The sequence below is a fragment of the Phacochoerus africanus genome, chromosome 9 (assembly GCF_016906955.1).
Source record: "Phacochoerus africanus isolate WHEZ1 chromosome 9, ROS_Pafr_v1, whole genome shotgun sequence".
Taxonomy (NCBI): domain Eukaryota; kingdom Metazoa; phylum Chordata; class Mammalia; order Artiodactyla; family Suidae; genus Phacochoerus; species Phacochoerus africanus.
Genome location: NC_062552.1, coordinates 19,028,022 through 19,050,428, shown reverse-complemented (window position 1 = coordinate 19,050,428; position 22,407 = coordinate 19,028,022). Strand labels below are relative to the sequence as shown.

The window sequence follows — 22,407 nt, the reverse complement described above, 5'->3', positions numbered from 1 at the left end:
ACTCCTACTTCATTCATCTTGGCTCCTTTGAGGTCTCTGAGAAACAGAACTGCTTTTTTTTTTTTTTCCTTATTTTTTAATGACTGTTTTCATGCCTGGACCTAAAAATTCCCAAGCCCTACAGTCATTATTTTCCATTCTGGAGGTCTTTAAATGTCAAGTCTCATCCTCTAAGTTTCCTTGGAACACAACACAGATGCCAACATGGTGTTGCCTTGAACAGGTGCTTGGGGGCTTGAATAAGGCTTCAAAGAACAAAAGTAAAATGGCATTTCCACAGGAAGGTAAGAACCCGAGGAAACTAGAACAATCTCACCCAAACCTGGCCAACAATCCTTGTTAAGGATGCCGATGTGCCCGAGTTTTATGCCGGATGATGCAAAACAAAGCCTGTGCACAAAAGCACTAATTGCTTCATTTATTCTTCGGTTTCGCCTGGGGACCAGCAGAACTCCCTCAGCCTCAGGATGGAAAATTATATGTAGGAGAGAAAACAGCCACACCAAAGGAATGACAATGCAATTCAGGTTCTGCTCGTTCACATATTTTATTTATCCAGTGAAGGAAGGGGAAAAAAAAACCCTGGAAGGTGGCACAGATTCTGAGAGGATACCAAGGTCATGTGTTCCACTTTCCTCAGTCTAGCTGAAATCCACAGATTAAATAAAAGTGCAAAGGGATGAGAGGTACATTTTACTGGAGAAGAAAACATCTTCTTGGAGAATGAAGACCCTTTTAAAAGTTATCATTTACTCAGGGGTTCCTTATCTGCGGATGGCTTATTTTGCCTTTATAAAAAATAGGACGGCATTGTGTAAACTGCTGGGGTTGGAGATTTAAGAGTAGATGGCATGGGGGCTGCTGACTTGGCGACCTTCTGGAAGAATCCCACTGTGGCGAGAGCCACAAAGAACACCGTAAACATCCTTCGTCGTGGAAACACGAGGACACGCGGCAAAAAAGGAAGCTCCGACATCACAGACCAGGAGCCCCAGCTACAGACGGGGAAACTGAGGCCTGGAGAGGTGAAGCGCTTTCCCCAAAATCACATAGCTGGTTATTAATAGGAACTCAAATTTCTTGGCTTCTAACTCAGTGCTCTTGGACACTACATAAATAGATTCTCTTAATACTAGTTTCTTTCCCAAGATTCTCCAGTTGTCAATTTTAGCTTTTTAAGTGGAAGGAAAAACTGGAGAAAACAACAACAAAAAGATTGGTGGAGAATCCCGATAGGTACGTGTTTGATCTCAAGAACCTCAAGTTATGGTTAAAAGACCAATGTCTGAGTCAAAATCAGGGAACGTGATTTTTCTGTGGACACACACAACAGTATCTTACATGTAGTGAGACAAGGAAAGGAAGGCAGCACCACACAGGAAAGATTAGAAGAACCAACATTGGAAAGTAAGACGGACCACATTAGCCATCGGTAGGCTGGTCTAAACTGTTCAGCGCTTTCCAGTAACATGGAAAATGACACAAAGTCACAATATATGAGAGAGGAGTTCCAGAGGTGACAGGCTGACACATGGCATCAACTGTCCCCAGGGCCACTGAAGGGAATGAGTGTGAGCTCACTTCCCATGCTGCCCGTAGCAGAGCACAACCCTAGGTGGGGCAGGTCAACATCAAATGCTCATCGTCTCCTGAACTGGCCTGCTCCCTCGTAACACCTTGTAACATTAGGAGGAGAGGGGGAGGCTGGGGTGGAAAACATTTCAGGTGGCTGATACAGGCTGAACATTTTGAACCCTGGACAAAGTGACTGGTATCTTTGTTTCCCCTGGGCCTGGAGCTCTCGTAATGGGCTGGGGGTGGGCCTTGATGTCTGCAATTCGCTCTTTAAACTTTTGCTGAAGGATTTTCTCTTCTTTGGAGTAGCTTCTGGCAAACACTGACATCAGCAGGCACCCTGCCATGGACATGCCCCCAATGCAGAAGAGAACGGCACCTGCCAGCTTGCACATGTCAAGGGCTCCATTAAACTGGACAGCGTGCGTGTCCACTACCACGAAATTGGCTTCGCCAAAGGCTTCAATTTTGGGGGGCACAAGAAAGCCCACTGCCAGAACAGTCAATCCGAGAATCACAAAGACTGTGCCCGAGATGAGTCCGACCTAGAGAAAGACACAACAAAATAGGAGAGTAAATTGGGTATTCCAGCCCTCTGGAGCAGGGCTTGTCTTGTTTCTTGAGACTTTTCCCAATCTACGCACAAGTTGTATGAGAAGCTTACATAATTTTCTGGTTAAAGAAGGTGAAAGAAGGACCTTTCTGATTTTGATGCCACCCAGGAGCTTTAGCACTGTCTGGATTTTTTCCTTTGAGCTGCCTGTCCAGTGTTTTGCAATTGACAGACGCCCCCCTCCCCGCCTTGGCTGAGGTTGTCTTGTTTGGTCTTGAGCAAGAGAAGAGCAGCCCTGATACCCAGGAGCTGGCCTCACCCTATTCACCAGGCCTTGATGGTGTCAGAAGCTGGCCTGGGCCCCACATTGGCGCCATGTTGTTCTGCGGGTACAATCAATCTTGCAGAACCTCAACATCAGACAAGATCATTCTGTGCCCGTGACGAAGTGAGACAGACCAAGACCACTTCATAACTTTGTCTAAGTGCAGACAGAAACAAGGTCATTGTACAAACCACAAAATACCAAGCACTACCCTTCCTGCCCACCTCTTATACATGACTGCTGTTTCTTCACCAGTTACAGCTTTAGTCTCACTCTAGTCTGCTCTCCATATAGATAAGATTTATTAAGATACCCAATCATAGAGTTGGATTGTCCCTGATAATGCAGAGTCAACTCTGCCTCCTGTGGAATGCCTCCCCTCTCCTGGCAAATCACCCAACCAAAGCCCACAACCCATAATAATCTTTCCTCTCACTCTCTTATTAAAATGCCCAGGAGCCCCTGTGTTGTCATTCTCTCTTGCTGCGATGTATACACTCAACTCATTTAACAAAGAGAGAAGTTCTTGGTGATTTTGTCTGGAGGCCATTAGTCTGTGTAACTAGTCACCCCTTTCCCCAGTAAGTGGAGAAGAAACCATCATTACCAGTTTATAGGCAAGGAAATGGAGCTTCAGGGAGGGAAGATCACTGACCCAGGAGTGGATGGCTAGCAAGTAGAAGAGGATGGGCTAGAAGCCACAGATCTGACCCTTGGGCCAGTGCTCTTTCTCCTCTAACATCTAGTGATTTTGGCTTTCCTTGTACAGATGTTGAGAAATGGTAAGAGCAACATGTATAGATGACACTGCATTAGCTCAATTTCTAATAAAATGTTAACCCACTGAAGATTGGAAAGTAATATACCGTTTGGTGGTTTAAGGCCAGAGGTTTGGGATGAACAGACTCAGGCTTGGATTTTAGCATTGCCAACTAGTACGTGAATCATTGAAGGGAATTACTGAAATGCTCTTATTAATTTTCCCATTTATAAAATGATAAATGATAATAGTACCTACCTCATAGAGCTGTGAAGACTAAATGAGACCACACATGAAAGCACTCAGCCCTGTGCCTTGCTAAGTCATACACTGTAATAAGTAGCTATTATTATTTGGAAATGCGCCTCTTGTAAAATATGCTATGTTGGCAAGAGCATTGCAACCACTGCTTAGTACTTGGAATAAAGTATAGCTAATAAAGCTTATTTTTTAAATACATTTTTCATTCCCTCCGTTCCTAATTGCTTTTAGTTAGAGTAGCAAGGGTGGAAAAATAAATGCCTAACACCATTTAATCTTGAACATCTAAAGTATATTTATCTAATTTATTTGTTATGTTTTATGGTAATACACCTCATTAGCAAACCCATCACTCTAACAAAGGGGGAAAGAGAACTAGTGTTACTCAGCATCTATTATGACTCAGAAATAGTCTTAATCCTCACCAGCATCTTGTGAGTTGTGGATATTTTTATCCCCATTTCACCTATAAGAATCTGAGGTTTTTAGGGTTGAAGCTTCAGGTCCCTCAGTTAAGCAGGTGGTATGCCTGGGCTCTAACCCAGGCTATAAGACTTCTAAGCCCCATTCCTCATTTTCACTCTCCTATGAATATTCATTCACCAATTACTATTTTGTAACATTACCTTCTAATATTTTTTAAAATTACAATAGAGTTTTACTCACCATGTGTGAAAAATTTTCCACTACGTAATATTGTAAAGAAACTGAAAAACAAAGAGTTGGTAGAACGTCTTTGGTGGAAAAAAATAGAAACGATTCTACATGAGAGATAAGTACTTCGGAAGAAATTGAGTTATAAAATATCACACTTTGGATGGTTTTCTACATTTTCTAAGGATGGTGGCTAATAAATTCATCTTCAAAAACTAACCACTATTCATAACATTTAAAAAAATGACTCATGTTGGAAAATTCCAAATGTACCAATGAAATTAACTTAAATGTCATCCATGGTGACATGCTTCATATGTCATTAAACTACCTCCCCTCTCAAGAACTGTCACTGATTCTCAAAAATCGAGGGCAGCAGCAATGTATCCATCTTAGCTTCTAAGGTTCTTAAAGAGCAACTCCAGGCCAGGGTGCCGGATCTTCTATTTCTGCCTTGTCTCTCCTTAGCTCTCACAGCAGACTTGGGCCCAATGAATATTCCTGACAGACTGACTTAAACTACCAGGCTGCTGAATCCAGAGCTGGGTGATGGACTGTCAGAGCAGCCTGCTCCTCAACTGAGCAGAGCTTTATGGAGGCAAATCCACTCTTGAAATATCATTCAGAAGCTAAAAGGCAAACCATGCCTTGCAGATGGCAGAACTCCTGCTCCCTTCTAGAACTGGAAGGAGACTGGCCTCCTTGAGCCTTCTCCTTTTTCCCTGCTATATCAGAGTATCAGAGAGAGGTCTGCCATCTGTGGGGGTGGTGAGAGCGTGAGGTAATGAAGATTATGGAATCCCCAATTCTGAAGATGCCATCAACGCAAGTCTGAGGTTCTCTAAAACCTGTTCAAACACATCAGGGAGGGCTTAGGATGTAGGCGTGAAGGAGCAATGCTGGGAATATTTCCCTGAGAGGGTAATAGGAGTGAGAAGGGATACATCAGCTCAATCCTAGTATCATGGATTAAGTTGGTAATAATTCATGGAGTTTTGAATGGAATAGAAATTGAGGGAGGAAGGCCATACAGCATCATAAAAATTATCTCTGGACACAGTTTTAAGTTGAAGTGGTCCCAGGTCTGAGAGATAAAGGGGTTCTATTAAATAGAGTCTAAGGAATGCACCGCAGAGAGTTTTTAAAAGGTTCTAAGAGAGTAAACCAGTTCTGTTTAGAGCCATGCAAAAGAATTGCAATGCTGCTGGATAACCCTCTCCCACCCTCTGCAGGCCTGGTGCTGTGGTTAGATCAACACCAATGGTGAGAGAGAGAAGGACCTCTCCAGGGTCTGACAAACAAACCTTAAAAAAAAGCAGCAAGGGCAGTTTTTGTGCTGTAATTTCTGGTGAGTCTCTTAATTGTGAGGAGGATGAGGGAAAGCCTAGCCTCTGCTGCTGGGAAGGAGGACTGGACATGGAGGAGAACTTGGATTGCAGACCTTCTGCTGCTGGGGGCTATGAGCCAGAAACTGCTGTTATTTTCCCCTTGGTTGTATCTGGGTGAGTTGATGAGATCGGAACATGACGACAGAGCTGGCAGCGGGAGCAACACAGCTGTTCTGGCAGAGAGGAGGCAGTAATGACTGCTGGAAGCAAGAACTAGCATGGCAGGGAAGAGCTGTGTGTGTGTGTGTGTGTGTGTGTATTTCTGGATGGAGCTACATGTGAAAGAAGCCATCTGGGTGAGAGGTAAAATTCAGAAGTGTGGCAAGGGTGAACACCAGCTTTTTTTCTTCTTCATCAGCCATTAGGGCTGCTGCTGACCTGAACTCTGAGTGGTGTCATCTGCCAGAGTGATGGCAGATTCTAACTCATCTGTCCTGACCTGTTGGGGACACTGAGTTTACAAAGCAGTGACCCTGCCAGGCTAGGATCTAGGTCCTCCCTTCACACGCCTCACCTGTACAGTCTGCACAGCACTCCTTCACCTGGGGAGGAAGATTCTGCATCAGCTCCTCTACCTTACAGAGGCTCAGTTCCTCCAGCCTGGGAGCACATACAGTTGCTTCTGTCTTCAAAAGCTATTTGAGGCGATCCCTGGTGACTTGGTGGCAGCAGGTTAAGGATCCAGCATTGTTACTGCTATGGCGCGGGTTTGATCCCTGGCCTGGGAACTTATCCATGCTTCAAGTGGATCCAAAAAAACACCAAAAAACAACAACAAAAAAACGTATTCTAGAGCCCAGTGTCCCCCCAGCTATTGCTTGGACTCATTCCTAAACTTGGTAGCCAAGTTTTGTCCTCCACCATTTTACGGAAACTTCTCTCTGAGGAAACTGATGACCTTCTAATCATCAAATCCAATTTTTCTTTTCTTTCCTCATTTGAAGAGTCTGCGGTTGTTGATTTTAAGCACTTACGCTTTCTTAAAACCCTCACCAGTTATTATCCCTGACACAACTCTCTCCTGCGTCTACATCTTATGTCCCTAACAACTTTCTCTCGCCCTGTTTTGCCAGACACTCTTAAGTTGTTGGTGTTCCCTAGGGTTCTAGCACTGACTCACATTCCTTACTCAATCTGTTCTCTCTAGATTCATGTGTGGCCAAGTCCCAGCTTCCACCTTACAAATGATTACCAAATCTCCAACTCCAGCCTAGATTTCTCTCTGGGGCTCTACTGTCAGCCCCATAGCTCTCACAGCCAATAAGAAGATCTACACAAAAATGTCCCAAGGGCTCCCCAAACCCCAGGTATTCAAAACGATGTTCCTTCCCAATTTCTCTGGGTTCCTGCCATCCGCCCACTGGCTGAGTCCTTCCTCATGTTCATAGTCAATGAATAATTAAATCTTATGGATTCTACCTTATAAAATTCTCTTGAATCTAGCTTCTCCTCTCCATTACCACAGCTATGAAACATTGTTAAATATTGCCCAGATCATTGCAACAGCATTCTGATGGTCTCCATTGCTAGTTTCATTCTTCTTTGTCCATCCTTCAAGTGCCACCTAAGAAATGTTTTTTTTAAAAATTAATACCACATGGTTTCTCCTCTTAAGGGGCATCCTTAGCTCCTCTCATTTCTAGAATAAAACCAACTCCTTAATATTTAGCAAAACTTTGACGAGACATCCAAGATGTAAGTCAAAACTCTAACTTAGGGGGAAACTACAGACATTGGGACAGATAGGAGGGTCTTGATAGAAAAGAGGGGGGCCAGGGTCACTTTTAGTAAGTCTACAGAGGAAGTGGTCTTGCCTTGTACTTGCCCATCACTGATGAACAGCCTTTGGGAGGTTTCTAATATGCACTGAGGAGAGGGTTAGAAGGAAGGATAACCCTGGGGGAGAGGAAAGAATCATTGGGGTGCAAAGACTGCTCTCATTAGTTTATATCTGTGGTACTTTGGCTATTTGCTGTACGATCAAGTGGCAACAGACTTAGTCAAGGTCAAGTGCAAGGATGAGAAAGAAAAATTCCACCACAGCATGTTCCATACTTGGGCAAAGACTGTGGGTGGCAGGGGGTAGGTAGGACCATGGCACATAGATTTTTGCAGATGGCAGCAGTTGCAGGCACCAGGTAAATTCGTAGTGGTGGAGGCAACCATGCAGTAATCCAGAACCTGTGAGGCACAGAGAATATGTATAAAATTGTGTGTGGGGGCGGGGGGGGAGCAGTTTCCACCTGGTTGAGACACAACCTTCCCAAGAAAGCCCAGCCTTATTATTATCCTGCCCTTTCACTGTATTCAATCAAGCTGGATGGTTCTGGAGACATTTCTACTTCACAGCCTTTCAGTCTTCTGTCACCCGGCCCTTGTATACCTTCCCGAGTTCATCTCTTGACCTCATCCTCCAACTCTAAATTTTCACCCCAGCCACCCTGAAATGTCTGCCATCTCCTGAGCGTGCCATCTTATCTCGTGACTCGGCTTTTGCGATCTTCTCTTTCTATGTGGATGCCCTGTTCCTGTGAGCTCTTCTGTGCAGTAACTCCCTCCCCAGGCTGCATCAGGTCTTCCCTGCCCCCAAACCCTGTTCTCCCAGTAAGTCCTGGGATGACTCTTACAGGAGTGTTTATCACCTTGGATTGTAACAATCTGTGCACACATCTGGCTTCCCTATTTGACTGTGAGCTCCATCAGGTCAAGGCTACATCTCATTCACAGGTGAAGAACAGTGTCGTATCCAAAACTGAATCCCAGACCCCACCACAGTCTTATGCACAGCGGGCATAAAAACATTTGTAGAAAGAAGGAACAGCATTGCGAGATCAGTGTTATGTAGGTCCCGTTGGTAGAGCAAAGATCCTAACTCAGGCCCATTTGATTCCCATCTCCCTTCTCATTAAGCTCCTCCACGCTGCCCACCGCTAAGGAGCTGGCTTAGTGGCAGAGTCCTGCTGAGACTCTATGAGTGTGGCCACCAGTGAGAGACCCCCGTGACCTGAGCAACACTGGAGTGGAAGAGGGGGAAGGGGGAGCCCACATCTTGAACCACTTATGAGATGCAGTTTGAAATAAAAGGAAACACATTGAAAAATCATAATAGGAATGTACATAATTGGTGCCTTTCTCTATATTGAAAAAAGGCACTTCATACAGTCACTGGCATGAACTCACCTGTATTTCCCAGGAGGAAACCCAAGAGCAGCTGGTTTCTTCCCTAGGTAAAGGTGAGATCTCTCAGACAGTGAATCCTTTGATTTTTCAGGTTGACTGTAGGCTTCCGAATGCCCAGTCTAGTGTTTTATGATTAGGATGTGAGTCTAGGATTTGGATTTTGCTGGAATATAATCTCCATTTAGCCTGTTTTCATTCTCTGAAGTGGGTCTAGCGTAACAGGGAAAAAATACTTTTGGATTTTGTTTGTGTAAAATAGAAGGAAGAAGATCTGAACTGTGAATTCTGGGATTGGTAATATACTGAGAGTTCTTTATTTTAAATTCATACCCATGTTTTATTTGACGGATTTACACCTAGCTTCCCAAATCATATGACCCCTAGTGCTTTCAAACCACATGAGCATTTATAACATTCTGTATGTCAGTGGCATTTTAGGCTCTTGGCACAACAGATCCGTCAGGCAAATATTTGTTTTTTGACACATAGAGAAGCAACCACCCACTTATCTGGGTAAATACAAGATGTGCCAAGCTTGGCTATGTATTTTGCTGGTCCAGGCTAGTGCAGATTCATCAGCGGTGACATTGTACAGAATAAGAATGTGGGCTTGACCAGTTATAATACAGAGTACCTGACATTAGAAGATTTTGAATCAACACAGTTTTTGGGTAACCCATGGTAACAACTATATTATGCAATGTTTTATTTGTTAACTAGATTTTAGTTTTTATTTCTATTTCAGAACTCAGTGTTCCATATGACATCTGGTAATAGGAAATAATACATTAAATGCTTAGTAAGTACCTATGAAACATTGTTTTAAGCTCTTGGTAAATATGACTTCTTATAATTTTATGTGGTAGGTGCTATAAGGATCACCATTAGAGGGTCATTAAAGTCAATTAAATGGCCATAGTTACAGAGCTCTTAAATGGAAGAGGTGAATTTGAACTCATGTCATATGAGGATAGAGTCCATGCTCAAAATCATCATTATGCTGCATTCCCTCTTCTTAAACTCTCTTGCCCATAAATTGTAAGTTTATGTCAATGGGATCTTTTGGGAGAAAGAAGGGGGTGATTGGAAACCTCCAAAACAGAATATTAGACCTGGAAGGAATCTACGGCATTATCTAAAGTTGCACCTTCTCAATATCCCTCCCAACATCCGTGTCCTTTTCCTTGATTTCTAAATGTTGGAATATCCCAATGTCTTTTCTTTCACTCTATACTCTCTTCCTTCAGGGATAGTTATCTAGTCTAGTGCCTTATACACAATCTATTTGTCAGTAACTTCCAAGTGATGAGCTGAAGAGTGGTATATTTGGAGTTCCTGTCGTGGCACAGTGGTTAACGAATCCAACTAGGAACCATGAGGTTGCGGGTTCGATCCCTTCCCTTGCTCAGTGGGTTAAGGATCTGGCGTTGCCGTGAGCTGCGGTGTGGGTTGCAGACGCGGTTCGGATCCCGCGTTGCTGTGGCTCTGGAGTAGGCTGGTGGCTACAGCTCCGATTCGACCCCTAGCCTGGGAACCTCCATATACTGCGGGGGCAGCTAAAGAAAAGGCAAAAAGACAAAAAAAAAAGAAAGAAAAGAAAAGTGGTATATTTAAATTGCTGCTACTGATCTCCACTTGCATGCTTCAAAGGCATGGCTACTGTAGCAGTGCCAAAATCAAACTCTTGATTCTTCACCCACCCCACTGCTGCCCTGGTGTTCTCCATCCCAGGAAATTGTAGACAATATCATTCACTAAAAAGAGCTCAGACTGCAAGTCTTAGAGTCATGCTTGACTCTTCTTTCTCTCCTGTCTAATTTGCCAGCATGTCCTGACAGCTTGGCCTTCAAACTTGATGCTGAATCTGACTACTTCTCACCATCTCCACTGACACCACCCTAATCTCAGCTACCATTATGTCTTGCCTGGGTACTTTAATAGCCTCTTAATAATCCAGGTGCTTTTACCCTTATCTTTGTATAATCTATTTTCTGCACTGTAGTCAGAATGATCTTGTTAAGACATTGGTTAGATTATGTCATGCATCTGCTTGAAATGTTCGGGGGGGGGGGGGGCTTCTCTCGAGGTAAAAGCCGAAGTCCTCACTGTCATCTACAAGGCTCTACACAAAATGCCTGTGTCCTGTTATTTTTCTGAATCTGTCATCTGTTCTTTGTTCTCCCATCTCATTCCACTGTAACCAGACTGGATCTCTTGCTATTTTTCAAACACACCAAACTTGTTCCCATTTCAGAGCTTTTGCACTTGCTATTTTCCCAGCCTAGGATGACGTTCACCTAGATAACTTTATGGTCTATTCCTTCAGCTTATCCTGGTATTTGCTCAAAGGTCATTGCCTCCGAAAGGCTTTCTATGATCAGCAGCATATCCACATACTAGTTCTCCATCCCTCCCTGTCCTCTTACTGATTGATTTCTCATCTAGCACTTGCCACTATTGTGTGGGGTATTTGTTTGTAGTCTGTTTCCTATGACAGATTGTAAATTCCATGAGGGCAGGACTTTTTCTTCTCCCGTTTACCACTTTAATCTCCAGTACTTTGCAACTTCTTGGAATGGAATAGGTGCTCACTCATCTCCTGAAGGACTGAACATACTGTCTAGCGATGCTCCTTCCACTTGAGGAAGCTGAAGCTCAGAGAGCCTCATGACCGCATATCTGGTAGAGACAGAGCTGATTGACTGTATAATGTCTCAGCGTGATCTCTCTTAGATCCCCAACTATTAAGTCTCCAGTAGCTTGCCGTGATAGGATAGTGGTAGATACTCAGCTATTTCTTTTAATAAGTACTGTAATTTTTCAGGATGAGTCTGGCTAAATGTTTATCAAATAATTACTGTAATTTTTCAAATGACATCTACCAAACCTGAAAGGAGGCTTAAAGCATGTTTTCCCTTTAGATGGCTCCATATTGGTGAATTTAGTGGGACATTAATAACAGTAGCAAAAATAATAATGATGACAATTATACTGATTTACGTTTAACCTACAAATCAACAATTGTGCTGTGTTTAGAGGCTTTCTTCAGGCCAAAGTTTATAGTCTCCTAAGGGAAGAAGACTGTACTTGGTGTCACCGAGATGGAGGCACATGCAGAGTTCCAGGCCTCTCAGTTCTCAACAGTTAAGTTATTAACCAAAGCCAATGATTTCTCCATTTCCTGAGTTAGACACGTGCTCTTTACTTACCTTCCAGAATACTGAGCTCCACCTGTTAGGTGATCTCTGGATCTGGAAATCATCCTCATACTCCCAGATTGAGGTGGTACAGTCCTCATAAAACTGGTGCAGGTAGGACCGGACTCCATAGCGCTGGTACCCGCCCTCAGTGGCAGCCTGTGCCTGCTTGGACCCACAGATGTTGCTGCAGGAACTCATCCTTCCCAGCTGGAATGACAATACCCACAGGCATCAGCCCTATGAGCTCTGGGCTCAGGATCAAAAGGCACATGAAGAGTAAGAACCATGCAGAATAATGTCAGCCTATTTGAACAATGGTCTTTTCTGGAGAGAAGAGACACTTTTAAACACCTGTCTTTCTGATAAGCCGCTCTTCTCTACCAAGTGCAAAATTATCCCAAACCCTCAATGACTACAACTGGTTCTCCATGAACGAAATGAGACAGCTTACTTAAATGATGCAAACATTTAAGCAGCTTACTTAAATGATACAAACATTTAAGCAGGAAGCACATGAGAAATGGCAACAAAGAAGCTGAGATTTTCAATGTCTTGACAAGAAATCTTTACTCCCTTAGAATCCAGTGGTCTTTACACTTCCATGTTAAAGAATTAGGCCGGCACTCTCACTGGCTATGGATGGAATTTGTCTTGGACTGTCCTCTCTGATGTTTAACCATGGTCCCTTGTGGAACCTACATGATGTTATGTAGCGATCTGAAATTTCGCCATCAGATTTCATGTATCCTGCTCTAACGATTGCCAAGTTGTATTTAAAAAGCTGCTGAGCAACGTCAGCTTCATGCTTTACTAATCACAAATGCCTTGACCAATAATTTACCCTACCTCTAACTCCTGATATTTTGGGCATTATTTGTGGATACACCTGTCCAAATGGGATGGTAGAGCATAATGCAGAGGGTATACCTAGCCTTTTACTAGTTTCCATTAAATGTCTACTATAAATTAGAATTGAGAGACTTATTTAATCAGACAAAGCTCTGGGTGGGTTGTTTGGGACTTGCCTTCTTAAGATGGAAATTTCAGCCTCACTTGACCTTAGAGAGAGGCACTTGGTTATTAATTCATGGGGAAAAAAGGAATTGTTAAGGTAGAGAAATTTTGGTAAGAGAATTTTCAGTAGTTCTGTTTGTTATTTGCTTTTTTCTGATCCCCCTATAAGCAGATAAATAGGTAGCTGGAAGTGTGAAGTACATTTTTAGATTTTTCACTTATCCTTTAGATGGTTTTCCCTGTGTGGACATAGTTTCAAACTCTAGACAGTTTTCTCTGTCTCAATGTACCAAAGCAAGGAACTAGATGGAAGGTTATTTTTCGACTGAACCAGGTTCTCTCAGGGCCTATGCTATAATCCAGGTGGTGAGAAGACATATTAAGTGTTTCCAATTACTTGTCAAGAAACCAAGTAGTGATGTTTCTCTATAAGGAAAAATTAAAATTCTACCAAGTGTTCCTGTGTGGCCACTTGGTTTGGTTGGATAGAATCCTGGGGCTAAAATCAAAGTTGAACCCAGGGATTCACTGTCCCATGGTCACAAAGTAAACCCATAAGAATATCTCCTACATGTGTGCTCTCAGTGGGCAGGAATGGGTTTTTGTTAGAAAATGTATCAAAATGGAAGCTACAGCCCTGATCTTAGAAAAATGCTGCAAACAGGTGTTAGTGAGGTGACCAAAACATCATCTTTTTAAGTGTTGGTCCCTGTTACATTTAGTGCTTACCTCCCAGTGACCTCTTCCTGTTTCAGGTCCAGCTACCATCTAAAGAAATCATTCAGGAGGAGAGAGCAGGGAAGAAATTTTTTTTTTTGTATTTTTGCTTTTTAACACTTCAAGATACTATTTCATAAATATCAAGGTTTCAGAAGGTACTTTGCCTGATTAGAGCAGCAAAGTCTGCTGGACCAAATTCTTTCATTAACCTACTTTTCATATTTTAAATGCTAGGATGAACTCTTGAGTATCTTTTATTTAATTCTTATACAGCAAAGATGATGAATAAGTACCTATTACTAGTGGAATCATTTTAAGGGCACTTTCTTTTAAGATATTCTAATAAAATTTCAGTCAAGGGGAGATGGGATTAGCATTACTAAGTCTGCTTTGTCATTGAAGAAACTAAGGAATAGAAAAATCTGTTAAAAGTTATACCATGAGTCAGGGAGCAGGTAAAAGACAACAATACAGTAAGCAGGAGTATGGACTGAATCATATACTTGCATAATCATAACCAACTCATACAAATATATATGTTCAGATTTTTCTATAATGCATTGGAGACTTTACCATGAAAAAAGGACAAAAATAGATATGATAGGAGTAAAAAAAAAAAATCCCTCATAGCAACAGTAGGAGTTTTCTTTCTGAGATGCTGAAGTTGTTCTTTCTCAGGATTTAGCTTTGATGCAGGGCAGGACCATGTGACATATTGTAGTCATTTCCTGTACCATTTGCACTAGGTTAAATGTTTCTGCTTTATAGCATGAAACTCAGTAGTCCCACTTTGTTGAACACAATATGGGTAAGATCATAAAAGAAATAGAAAATGTCATTAAAAAAATGTCTTTGGGAGTTCCCGTCGTGGCGCAGTGGTTAACGAATCCGACTAGGAACCATGAGGTTGCGGGTTCGGTCCCTGCCCTTGCTCAGTGGGTTAACGATCCGGCGTTGCCGTGATCTGTGGTGTAGGTTGCAGACGCAGCTCGGATCCCGCGTTGCTGTGGCTCTGGCGTAGGCCGGTGGCTACAGCTCCGATTCAACCCCTAGCCTGGGAACCTCCATATGCCGTGGGAGCGGCCCAAGAAATAGCAACAACAACAACAACAACAACAACAAAAAAAGCCAAAAAAAAAATGTCTTTGAGCCTGAATGATGTAAGGCTCTACTCTAAGTCAGAATGGTTATTTAGTGATGTTACATAACATTTTAGAAAAGAAATCTCAGTGAGCCTTATTCTGTCCTCCAGACATGCAAAGTGTAAGAACATGGCCTGTGCTGTGATAACCACATAGGGCAGGAAACAGACTCTAATGCCACTTCTTGATCCACAACTTAGGGGTTTTGATTTCTTAGGCAAGCTCAGAAACCTCTATGGGCTATGGTTTCATTTTCCTTAAAATAAGATGCTTGGACTAGATAACCTCTAATTCCTTGCAGACATAGTTTTTTTAGGAGTCTTCGGCCATGAATTTACAGAATGAGTCAGTTGTTTTTGTTGGATAAACAACTGGGTTTAGTGATTTCCCATCTCATCCCACACTCATAATGATTGTCAGATTGCTTTATTACAGTATCCATGAAGCTTCAATTTAAAGGAGCATATAAGCTACTAGTTAGGTGGGTTACCTGGTATTTAGTAGACTGAAGGTTCTGTGTTGTCTATTTGTTTAATAAGTTACTTCCGGATAGTGTATGTTGCCTAAAAGAGTAGTCCCTGTGGGTGTCAGAGGTTTTATACATCTTTCCATAGTCTTTGTTGAGATTCACTCTTAGAGGAGACGGTTCATTTGCTGGATTTTACAATATAACATGTTAGAGTAGAAATTCTGCACCTCTAAAATCTCAACAGCGTTACCTTCCTCATAGCAAAGTCAGTAACTTTTGATCCCAATATAGAGAATGTGACCGTTTTTTGGAATCTACTTGGTTGACTGACACCTCCAGTATCATAAAGAAGATATATAAGGTCATTACATAGAGTCACTTTAAAAACCGGGCAATGATTTTACGGTAATCTAGGGTTGCGAAGAAAGGGAAGGTACATGCAAAGAAAGGCATTTTAGCTTCCCTCTGCATTTATTTAATGAATAAAGTTTCATGAGAATTCTGGTGCTTGAGTTTCAAAAGATGTTGTAGCAGCAGCATAAAATGGTAATGTTAAATCTATGACTCCTATTAAGTGATGGATCCTGAACAGGCTCCTTTCTTAAGAGAAAGCCTCCATATCCCAGGAAGTGCTTGCATGGGGGGAGGTGGGTAAAAACATTCTCCAGGATTGTATTTAAATGAGTATTCATTTGTAAACACGCTTGTGGAGCTGTTGCATCCTCACTGCCAGCAAGGCCATCATGATGGAGCACAAGCAGAATCAGTGGCTGGTAACTTGGTCATCTAGGAATGGGGAAATGTTTTCATTCTTGCCGAAGGACATTCTAGGTGTCAATAAGTGAGGATCCATCTATGGTTTTCTTTTGTTATTTTTCTATGGTATCTATCTTAACTGCATGCACAATTATACATTGAATGGATATTCAATTCTCAGCCACACAGCACACTTATTATATCCCAGGGCCTCATGGAGAGAAAGAAATCGTACCTTTACTCCCTTACCAAACTCTAAGAGGTTTTCTACAATGAGCATAAGAAATATCAGCCCTCTGTCACTTTCTATTCCCTTGTCTAGGTTTCTTTCTCTTCACAGCACTTATTACTACCTGGTCCTCTGTTAGGTGGTTTATTTGATGGTCTGACAGATGTGTGCATGATCAAATGTAAACTTCATCAAGGAAGGGGCATTTTCTGTCCCCTTTTCCACTGAAATTTCTTGGCACAGCATGCTGCATGCATTAGTGTGAATAATGGCCTGAGCGGTCCTTGATTTTTTCATTCTCCCTTTCCTCTCGTGTTTTTAAAGCACTCGTTATGTGCCAGATAATGTGAGATGGTGGTCACAAAGATGAGCGGGCACACATTTTTCTCTCCATTGACTCTTGGGTTAGAAGAAGAAACACTTCTGAAGCAGTTAAGTGTAACAAAATGAGCACCAAAACAAGGTGACTGCAGCAGAAAAAAGTACAAATGCTGAGAATTCCTTGAACAATTACTCTATTCAGAAAACAAACCCATGCATGTAGTACCATGAGCTCTATGTGTACCATTACACTAGAGTATCAGTATGTTGGAACTTTACATTTCAGTCTAACAGAAGCAGTTGCTTTTTATTTTACTTGAAAAATGTTCATAGCCATGAAAACAGAAAAAAGGCTTTATGCCTCATGAAACTCAAAGAGCACCACGGAGTTTATATTATTTGTCTTCGCGGTCTCCTTGAGAGAAGAGAGGCAGAAAATTGAGGCACAAAAAGGATGAGTGTTTTCCCATGGCTCTATGTGTGAGTCAGCTGTGAGGCCAGGCACAGGCCCTGTTCTGTTTATTCTCTCTGAAAGATCATTCCATTTTTCATAGTGCTTTTCTCTCCCATAAAATCATTCTGAGATAATGAGAGTGAAGTTCCCATTAGAGCCACGTTTCCACAGGGCCAGTGCCGCAAGGTATAGGCACATAACTGATTTAGACCATTCATCCAACACCACGCCAAAAGGTCAATTCACTTAGAACAATCAGACTCAGAGCGGATGCAGGAAGGCATGAAAGCCTGCTAACAGCTTTTTCACTTTTAAATCAGGCATTCTGGAATTATATAAGCATGGCCTTAAAACTTGAAAATGTGTTTCTTCCAACGGATCATTTCAGAGATATTTCATTGTCCTGGTACAGTGGTAGAGACTGTGGTTCTCCGTTGTGAATTTTTATTCTAAGTCAGTGGATATGCAGGCACTTTTATAATTTTTAAAAGGGGAGGTAATGATGTGCAGGTATCTTATTACTTTACCCCTTTGAGATATATTTTTAAGTAAGGTATTGTAAAGTCCAAAACCAAAATGAGAGGAGAAAAGAGCAAATACTCTCTTTAAATCTCTTTATCGATGTGCAGACCACAAGGTGCTTATGACTGTACATGTGACAAGGTGTGAGTCTTACCTTTGCAGTCCTCTGCTTCCTCTTCTTGTTGTTTACTCTTTGACCTTTCCTTTTAATGGCTCATTCTTGAAACCTACTTAAGAATAAAAATCTCTGCAGAATGTGATCCGCATAAAAGTCTAAATTTTGTAAGTCATGCTTAGAATTTGTAAAGAATCATTTAACATTGACAAAAATATTGTCAAAGGACTTGTTCAAGAGCAGAGAGAGTTTTTTTTCTTTTTTTATAAAAGTATAACATATTTTAAAACCTTTTTTTTTTTTTTTTTTTTAGGGCCACACCTGCAGCATATGGAAGTTGCCAGGGCCAGGGGTCAAACTGGAGCTACAGCTGCCAGCCTACGCCACAGCAACCAAGCCGCATCTGAGACCTACACCACAGCTCGTGGCAATGCCATATACTTAACCCACGGAGAAAAAAACTCTCTCTGCTCATGAACAAGTCCTTTGACATGGCCAGGGATCGAAACCACATCCTCATGGATACTCGTCAGGTTCATTTCCACTGAGCCACAATGGTAACTCCTATTTCACAACTTTTTAATGGACTCTCATGGGAGTTTATAGGGTAAGACAATATAAATGAAAAAGCTTTTGTAAAGTGCAACACATTATACAAATACATTCTTATTTTGATACAATTCCATGTAGTTGATAAGACCAACTATACTGATCCATTTTGTTTTATAAATTCTAGATAAAAAGACGACTTGCTTCCTGGATATCCCAGACGTGATCTCTTTGGTGCCTGTGCTTGTTTCATTATATTAGTAAAATAAATTAATCTTATTGCCATTGTATTTTCTGATCCATTTACATGCATTTTTAGACTTTAAGGCTCTTTGGATGATTTACTCATTAGGTTTTTACTCCTGTACCTTTATCCATTTTCTTCCTATCATAATCATTTTACTTTCCATCTGCCTAAGAAAAGCAGGTGCCCAGCAAGATTTAATTAAAAAGCCATTGCCAGCTATAGAGATACTGGTTTCCTACATTACTCTAGTCATGTGAAATAAAATAATAGATGGGACCTGATTTTTCGAGAGGTCATTAAGAATTCTTTCTGATGAACTGTTCCCCATCCATTTGCAGGAGAATATCTGAGATTTGAGGTGTGGAAGTCTAGCTGAGGCCTGAAAAATTGTTTTCTGTATTTTCCAGGTTCAGTCTGTATGAACCATGGCCAAGCCAACCTTTGGCAAGTCTCGTTTATTTCTCCTGCAATTTTATTTTGTGGGTGGTATGTGAGCAGGTTTGGGGAAAGAAGCAAATTATATTAGAATCCTAGGTCTGGATAAGCAAAAGAAAACAAGTCTGTCTGTCTCTCATCTGTGCCTGTCTCTCTCAGTTAAAAGTCCCTTCTTTTTATGTCTCCTTCCTCCTTTACTTTGAAGGAATTGACCCCACATATGCCCTTCACCAAAGGCTGGCCTGGTCTGGAGCCCAAGGAGCTCTTGAAGGTGCTGAAAACATTTCTGCTACAGAGCCAGGAACCAATGAAGTAAACATCAGCTGTTAACTCTGGCTCTGCGTTTTTTTTTTGAGGTTGAGAGCTTGGTCCGACCCCCATCCAATGCCCCTTTCTAACAATACAAGGAAACAGGTGCTGAGATCATATCAAAACACTCAAACATCTTTAGATATGGCAAAGGGAGTGGGGAGGGCAAAGGGGTTAAATTCAGCCTGGAAAAGAAATCAAGTCAGCTTTGTAAACTCCAAATACATATATTTTACTCTGACCTAATACACAACTTTTTTTTTTTTTTTTGGTCTCACAGGAAAGAAAGTCTTGAGTATTCCCTGCATACCTCCCAAATTCTTACATAACACAAACCACAAGCCACCAAAGCATGGGTTGGCTACTCCTCATTTGTATGTGTTCATGGATTTTAGTATGCACGGGGTTTTGTAGAGATTTGTGCCCATATAATAAATGTGAACGAGTTAAGTATGTGTGAATGCGAGTGTGAGTATAAATGAGTGTGTGTGTGTATGAGAGAGAGAGAGAAAGAGAGAGAATATGAATATTTGTGCATGAGGAGAGAGGGAGGAGAGGAAAGGGAGAAAGACACATCTAGTCTAGGAAACCTCACCCCTGGGCTCCGCAAGGCTTTACCTGCCCCTGCGATCCCCTGACCCGTGGAGCAAATGCAGCCAGCTAGCCGCAGATCTCTCGCTGGGGTCCCATCGCAGCCACTACCACCGCCGCCGCCGCCGCCGCCACCACCACCGCTGCCACCGCCGCTCCCGCCTCCTGGAGCTCTGGCTGCGCGTGATTGACAGCTGGGCGTCCCGCGTGCCCGCGCATCGGAGGCCCGCGCAGCTGCAGCCAAAGAGGCCGGGTCGGCGCTGTGTGGACGTGCGCCAGGTGGGCGGGGCCGGGCTGGCCAGCCCCGCTTTCTGCCTGCGCCCCTGGGTCTGGTGGTCCAGACGGAAGGTGTGGCTGGCCTTCCGGAAGGCTGGTTACAGGGCCCGGTGGATGCTCCATGGGGTCAGACCCTTTCTCCGCCTTCTATCTTGTGCACTGTTTTCTTCTGACCAGCAAAATGTCTGGCCATAGCAGGTTCCATACACATTTTTTAGATAAATGAAAAAGGCAGGCAGACCTACTGTGTGTTTCTTCCACCACCAGCCCCATTTGTAGAGGCGTCTCCTGTTTTTTTGGTCCTTGATAGGACTCAAGGTGAGGAACTTCGGCAGGCAGAGTGCTGTCCAACTGAAAGAACCTTTCGTTTTTGTCAGCATTGGGCCCTTTAAGTGCCACCCCTTGCCTCAGACAGACCACAAGGTCATTAAGACTTACATGGGTGAGATGGAAGGATGATGAAGAAAATGAATGCGGTGATGATTTTCATGAGAAACACCAGTTCACGAAGGCAAGAACATACTTGAAAATTACCTGTAAACACTGCAGAAAAATGGGTGTAGGTGTGGGCAGGTAGGCGTATAAGTGCAACGGCCCCTGCTTCATGAGGCTTTCTGCAGACCCCTGGTAAGTGGCATTTAATGCAAATGACTATGAAAATAGTTAATATTTGCACAGCCATTCTACACATAAAATAATAACAGTATTTACTGTGTTTCTATGTCCTAGGGCTTTGCTTTAAGTGTTTTACCTGTATATTATATGCAAATTAAGTCATTAAATCCTCACATCAGCTCTGTGTGTGGGAGTTGCTCTTTATTATTCCAGTTGTACAGATGGAGGCTGAAGTATAGAGAGAAGTGACTTGCCTCCATGGTGATACAGGCTCACAATTACTTGTCGTGGGCCACACAGCTGCTAAATAGGAGAGGTGGACTGGAATCTGCAAGGTTTTAAGGTTTGCCCAAAAAGCCGCTAAGAAACAACTCTGTTTTTTAATTGAACATGGGATATATCAAAGAAAATGTTAAGCAAATGTTTCCAGGAAAATTAAGGGATGGCAGTGTTTTCCACGGTCCTCTGGTTCACCACTCTTGTCTCAGTTTCAATATGAGTTAAGCCTGTAGGTGCCACTTACTTCTTTCTCCCTTCGCAGTCATCATGCAAGTATGCAAGTGTATCTTTCAGGAGTTTTGACATGTTGCTTGTTAGCTTGCTTTTCCTCATCTTTAGTGTGTGGATCTGGCGAAGATTTATTTATTCTTAGATTGTGATAAGGCTGCTGTGTTTTCCCATACTTGAAACTCCAAAAAAAAAAAAAAACCCAAAAAACAAAAATAAAACAAAAAAACAAACCCCAGCACACATGGAAAAATCCAGGGGCTCAGAGCCATCCATCTGTCAGAGGTTAGTCTTCAGGAAGGGCATGGCTGACTTCCTTGTTGGTGTGCACTAAGTGTGATGGTCTCTTTCGACCACACATGAAGAATCTGTCATCCATTAATTCAAAGAGGTAGTCTAGATAGGGCTTGGAATCTGACAGACCTGGGTTTAACCCTGGCCCTACAGCATCCTGCTATTTAACCAGGTCAAGTTGTTTCACGCTGTGTACTCCATTTTCTTCATCTATAAAATGGTTATAGTAACATCTACCTCACTTGATAGTTATGACAATTGAATGAAATTATATTTATAAAGCGTTTATCACAATGCCTGGTACATAGAAAATACTCAGTACATTTTAGCCAGGTATGCGATGATGTTGATAATGATTTAGCTAAATATTTTGGGAGCCTATGAATATTTTTTTCTTGGAGTCACAAGCCTTCTAAGTTTCCCAGGCACTGTCCATTAACTTTGTCTCTTCTTTTACCAAAGCTATTTCTAACCTGTGCCGTCTTTGGTCTTTCTGTGACTGTTTCTGACCAAGTAACACAGCTGGGCATACCTACCCAGGAATCTGGGAACAGTACCAGTCTTCCATTTTCCACTAGCACATCTTCCTTTGGTTTTCCTTCTATCTGAAGTAACTTGAATTAGTGAGATAAAGTAAGATACCACTTACACACCCCAGGATGCCCTTAAAATGTTGTTATCCCCATTCTTTTGTCTTTTACAAACCATAGTTTTTATTTATTAGTTTTGCAAACATTAGGGAATAGAGATGATCGCTTTGAAGCAGCTGAGTTTCCACTTCGAACATACTGCACAATGTCCCTGAGTTATATTGCCTAGAAGCATTTGCCAGTGAATGTCTTATTAATTCATTATTCAGTACACATTTATTGAGTGTCTGCCATTTAGAGCACAGAGGGTGAGATACAAACAGAAGCATTTTGGAAAGTCACAGAGAAGAGAGGTC

General features: G+C 42.2%; 1 protein-coding gene across 2 annotated transcripts; it reads right to left on the bottom strand.

Moving 5' to 3' along the window:
- Positions 1-537: 537 nt before the first annotated feature.
- NRSN1 (neurensin 1) lies at positions 538-17,709 on the bottom strand. 2 transcript variants are annotated; one of them, XM_047797105.1, is made up of 3 exons: positions 17,678-17,709; positions 11,906-12,103; positions 538-2,120 (listed from the first exon to the last, which is right to left on the bottom strand). In XM_047797105.1, exons 2-3 carry the CDS (start codon positions 12,092-12,094, stop codon positions 1,722-1,724), a joined length of 588 nt encoding a protein of 195 aa, XP_047653061.1. In that variant the 5' UTR covers positions 12,095-12,103; positions 17,678-17,709; the 3' UTR covers positions 538-1,721. The 2 variants fall into 2 exon arrangements, with proteins under 2 accessions (XP_047653061.1, XP_047653060.1); XM_047797104.1 differs by lacking the exon at positions 17,678-17,709 and adding an exon at positions 13,640-13,701.
- Positions 17,710-22,407: the final 4,698 nt, after the last annotated feature.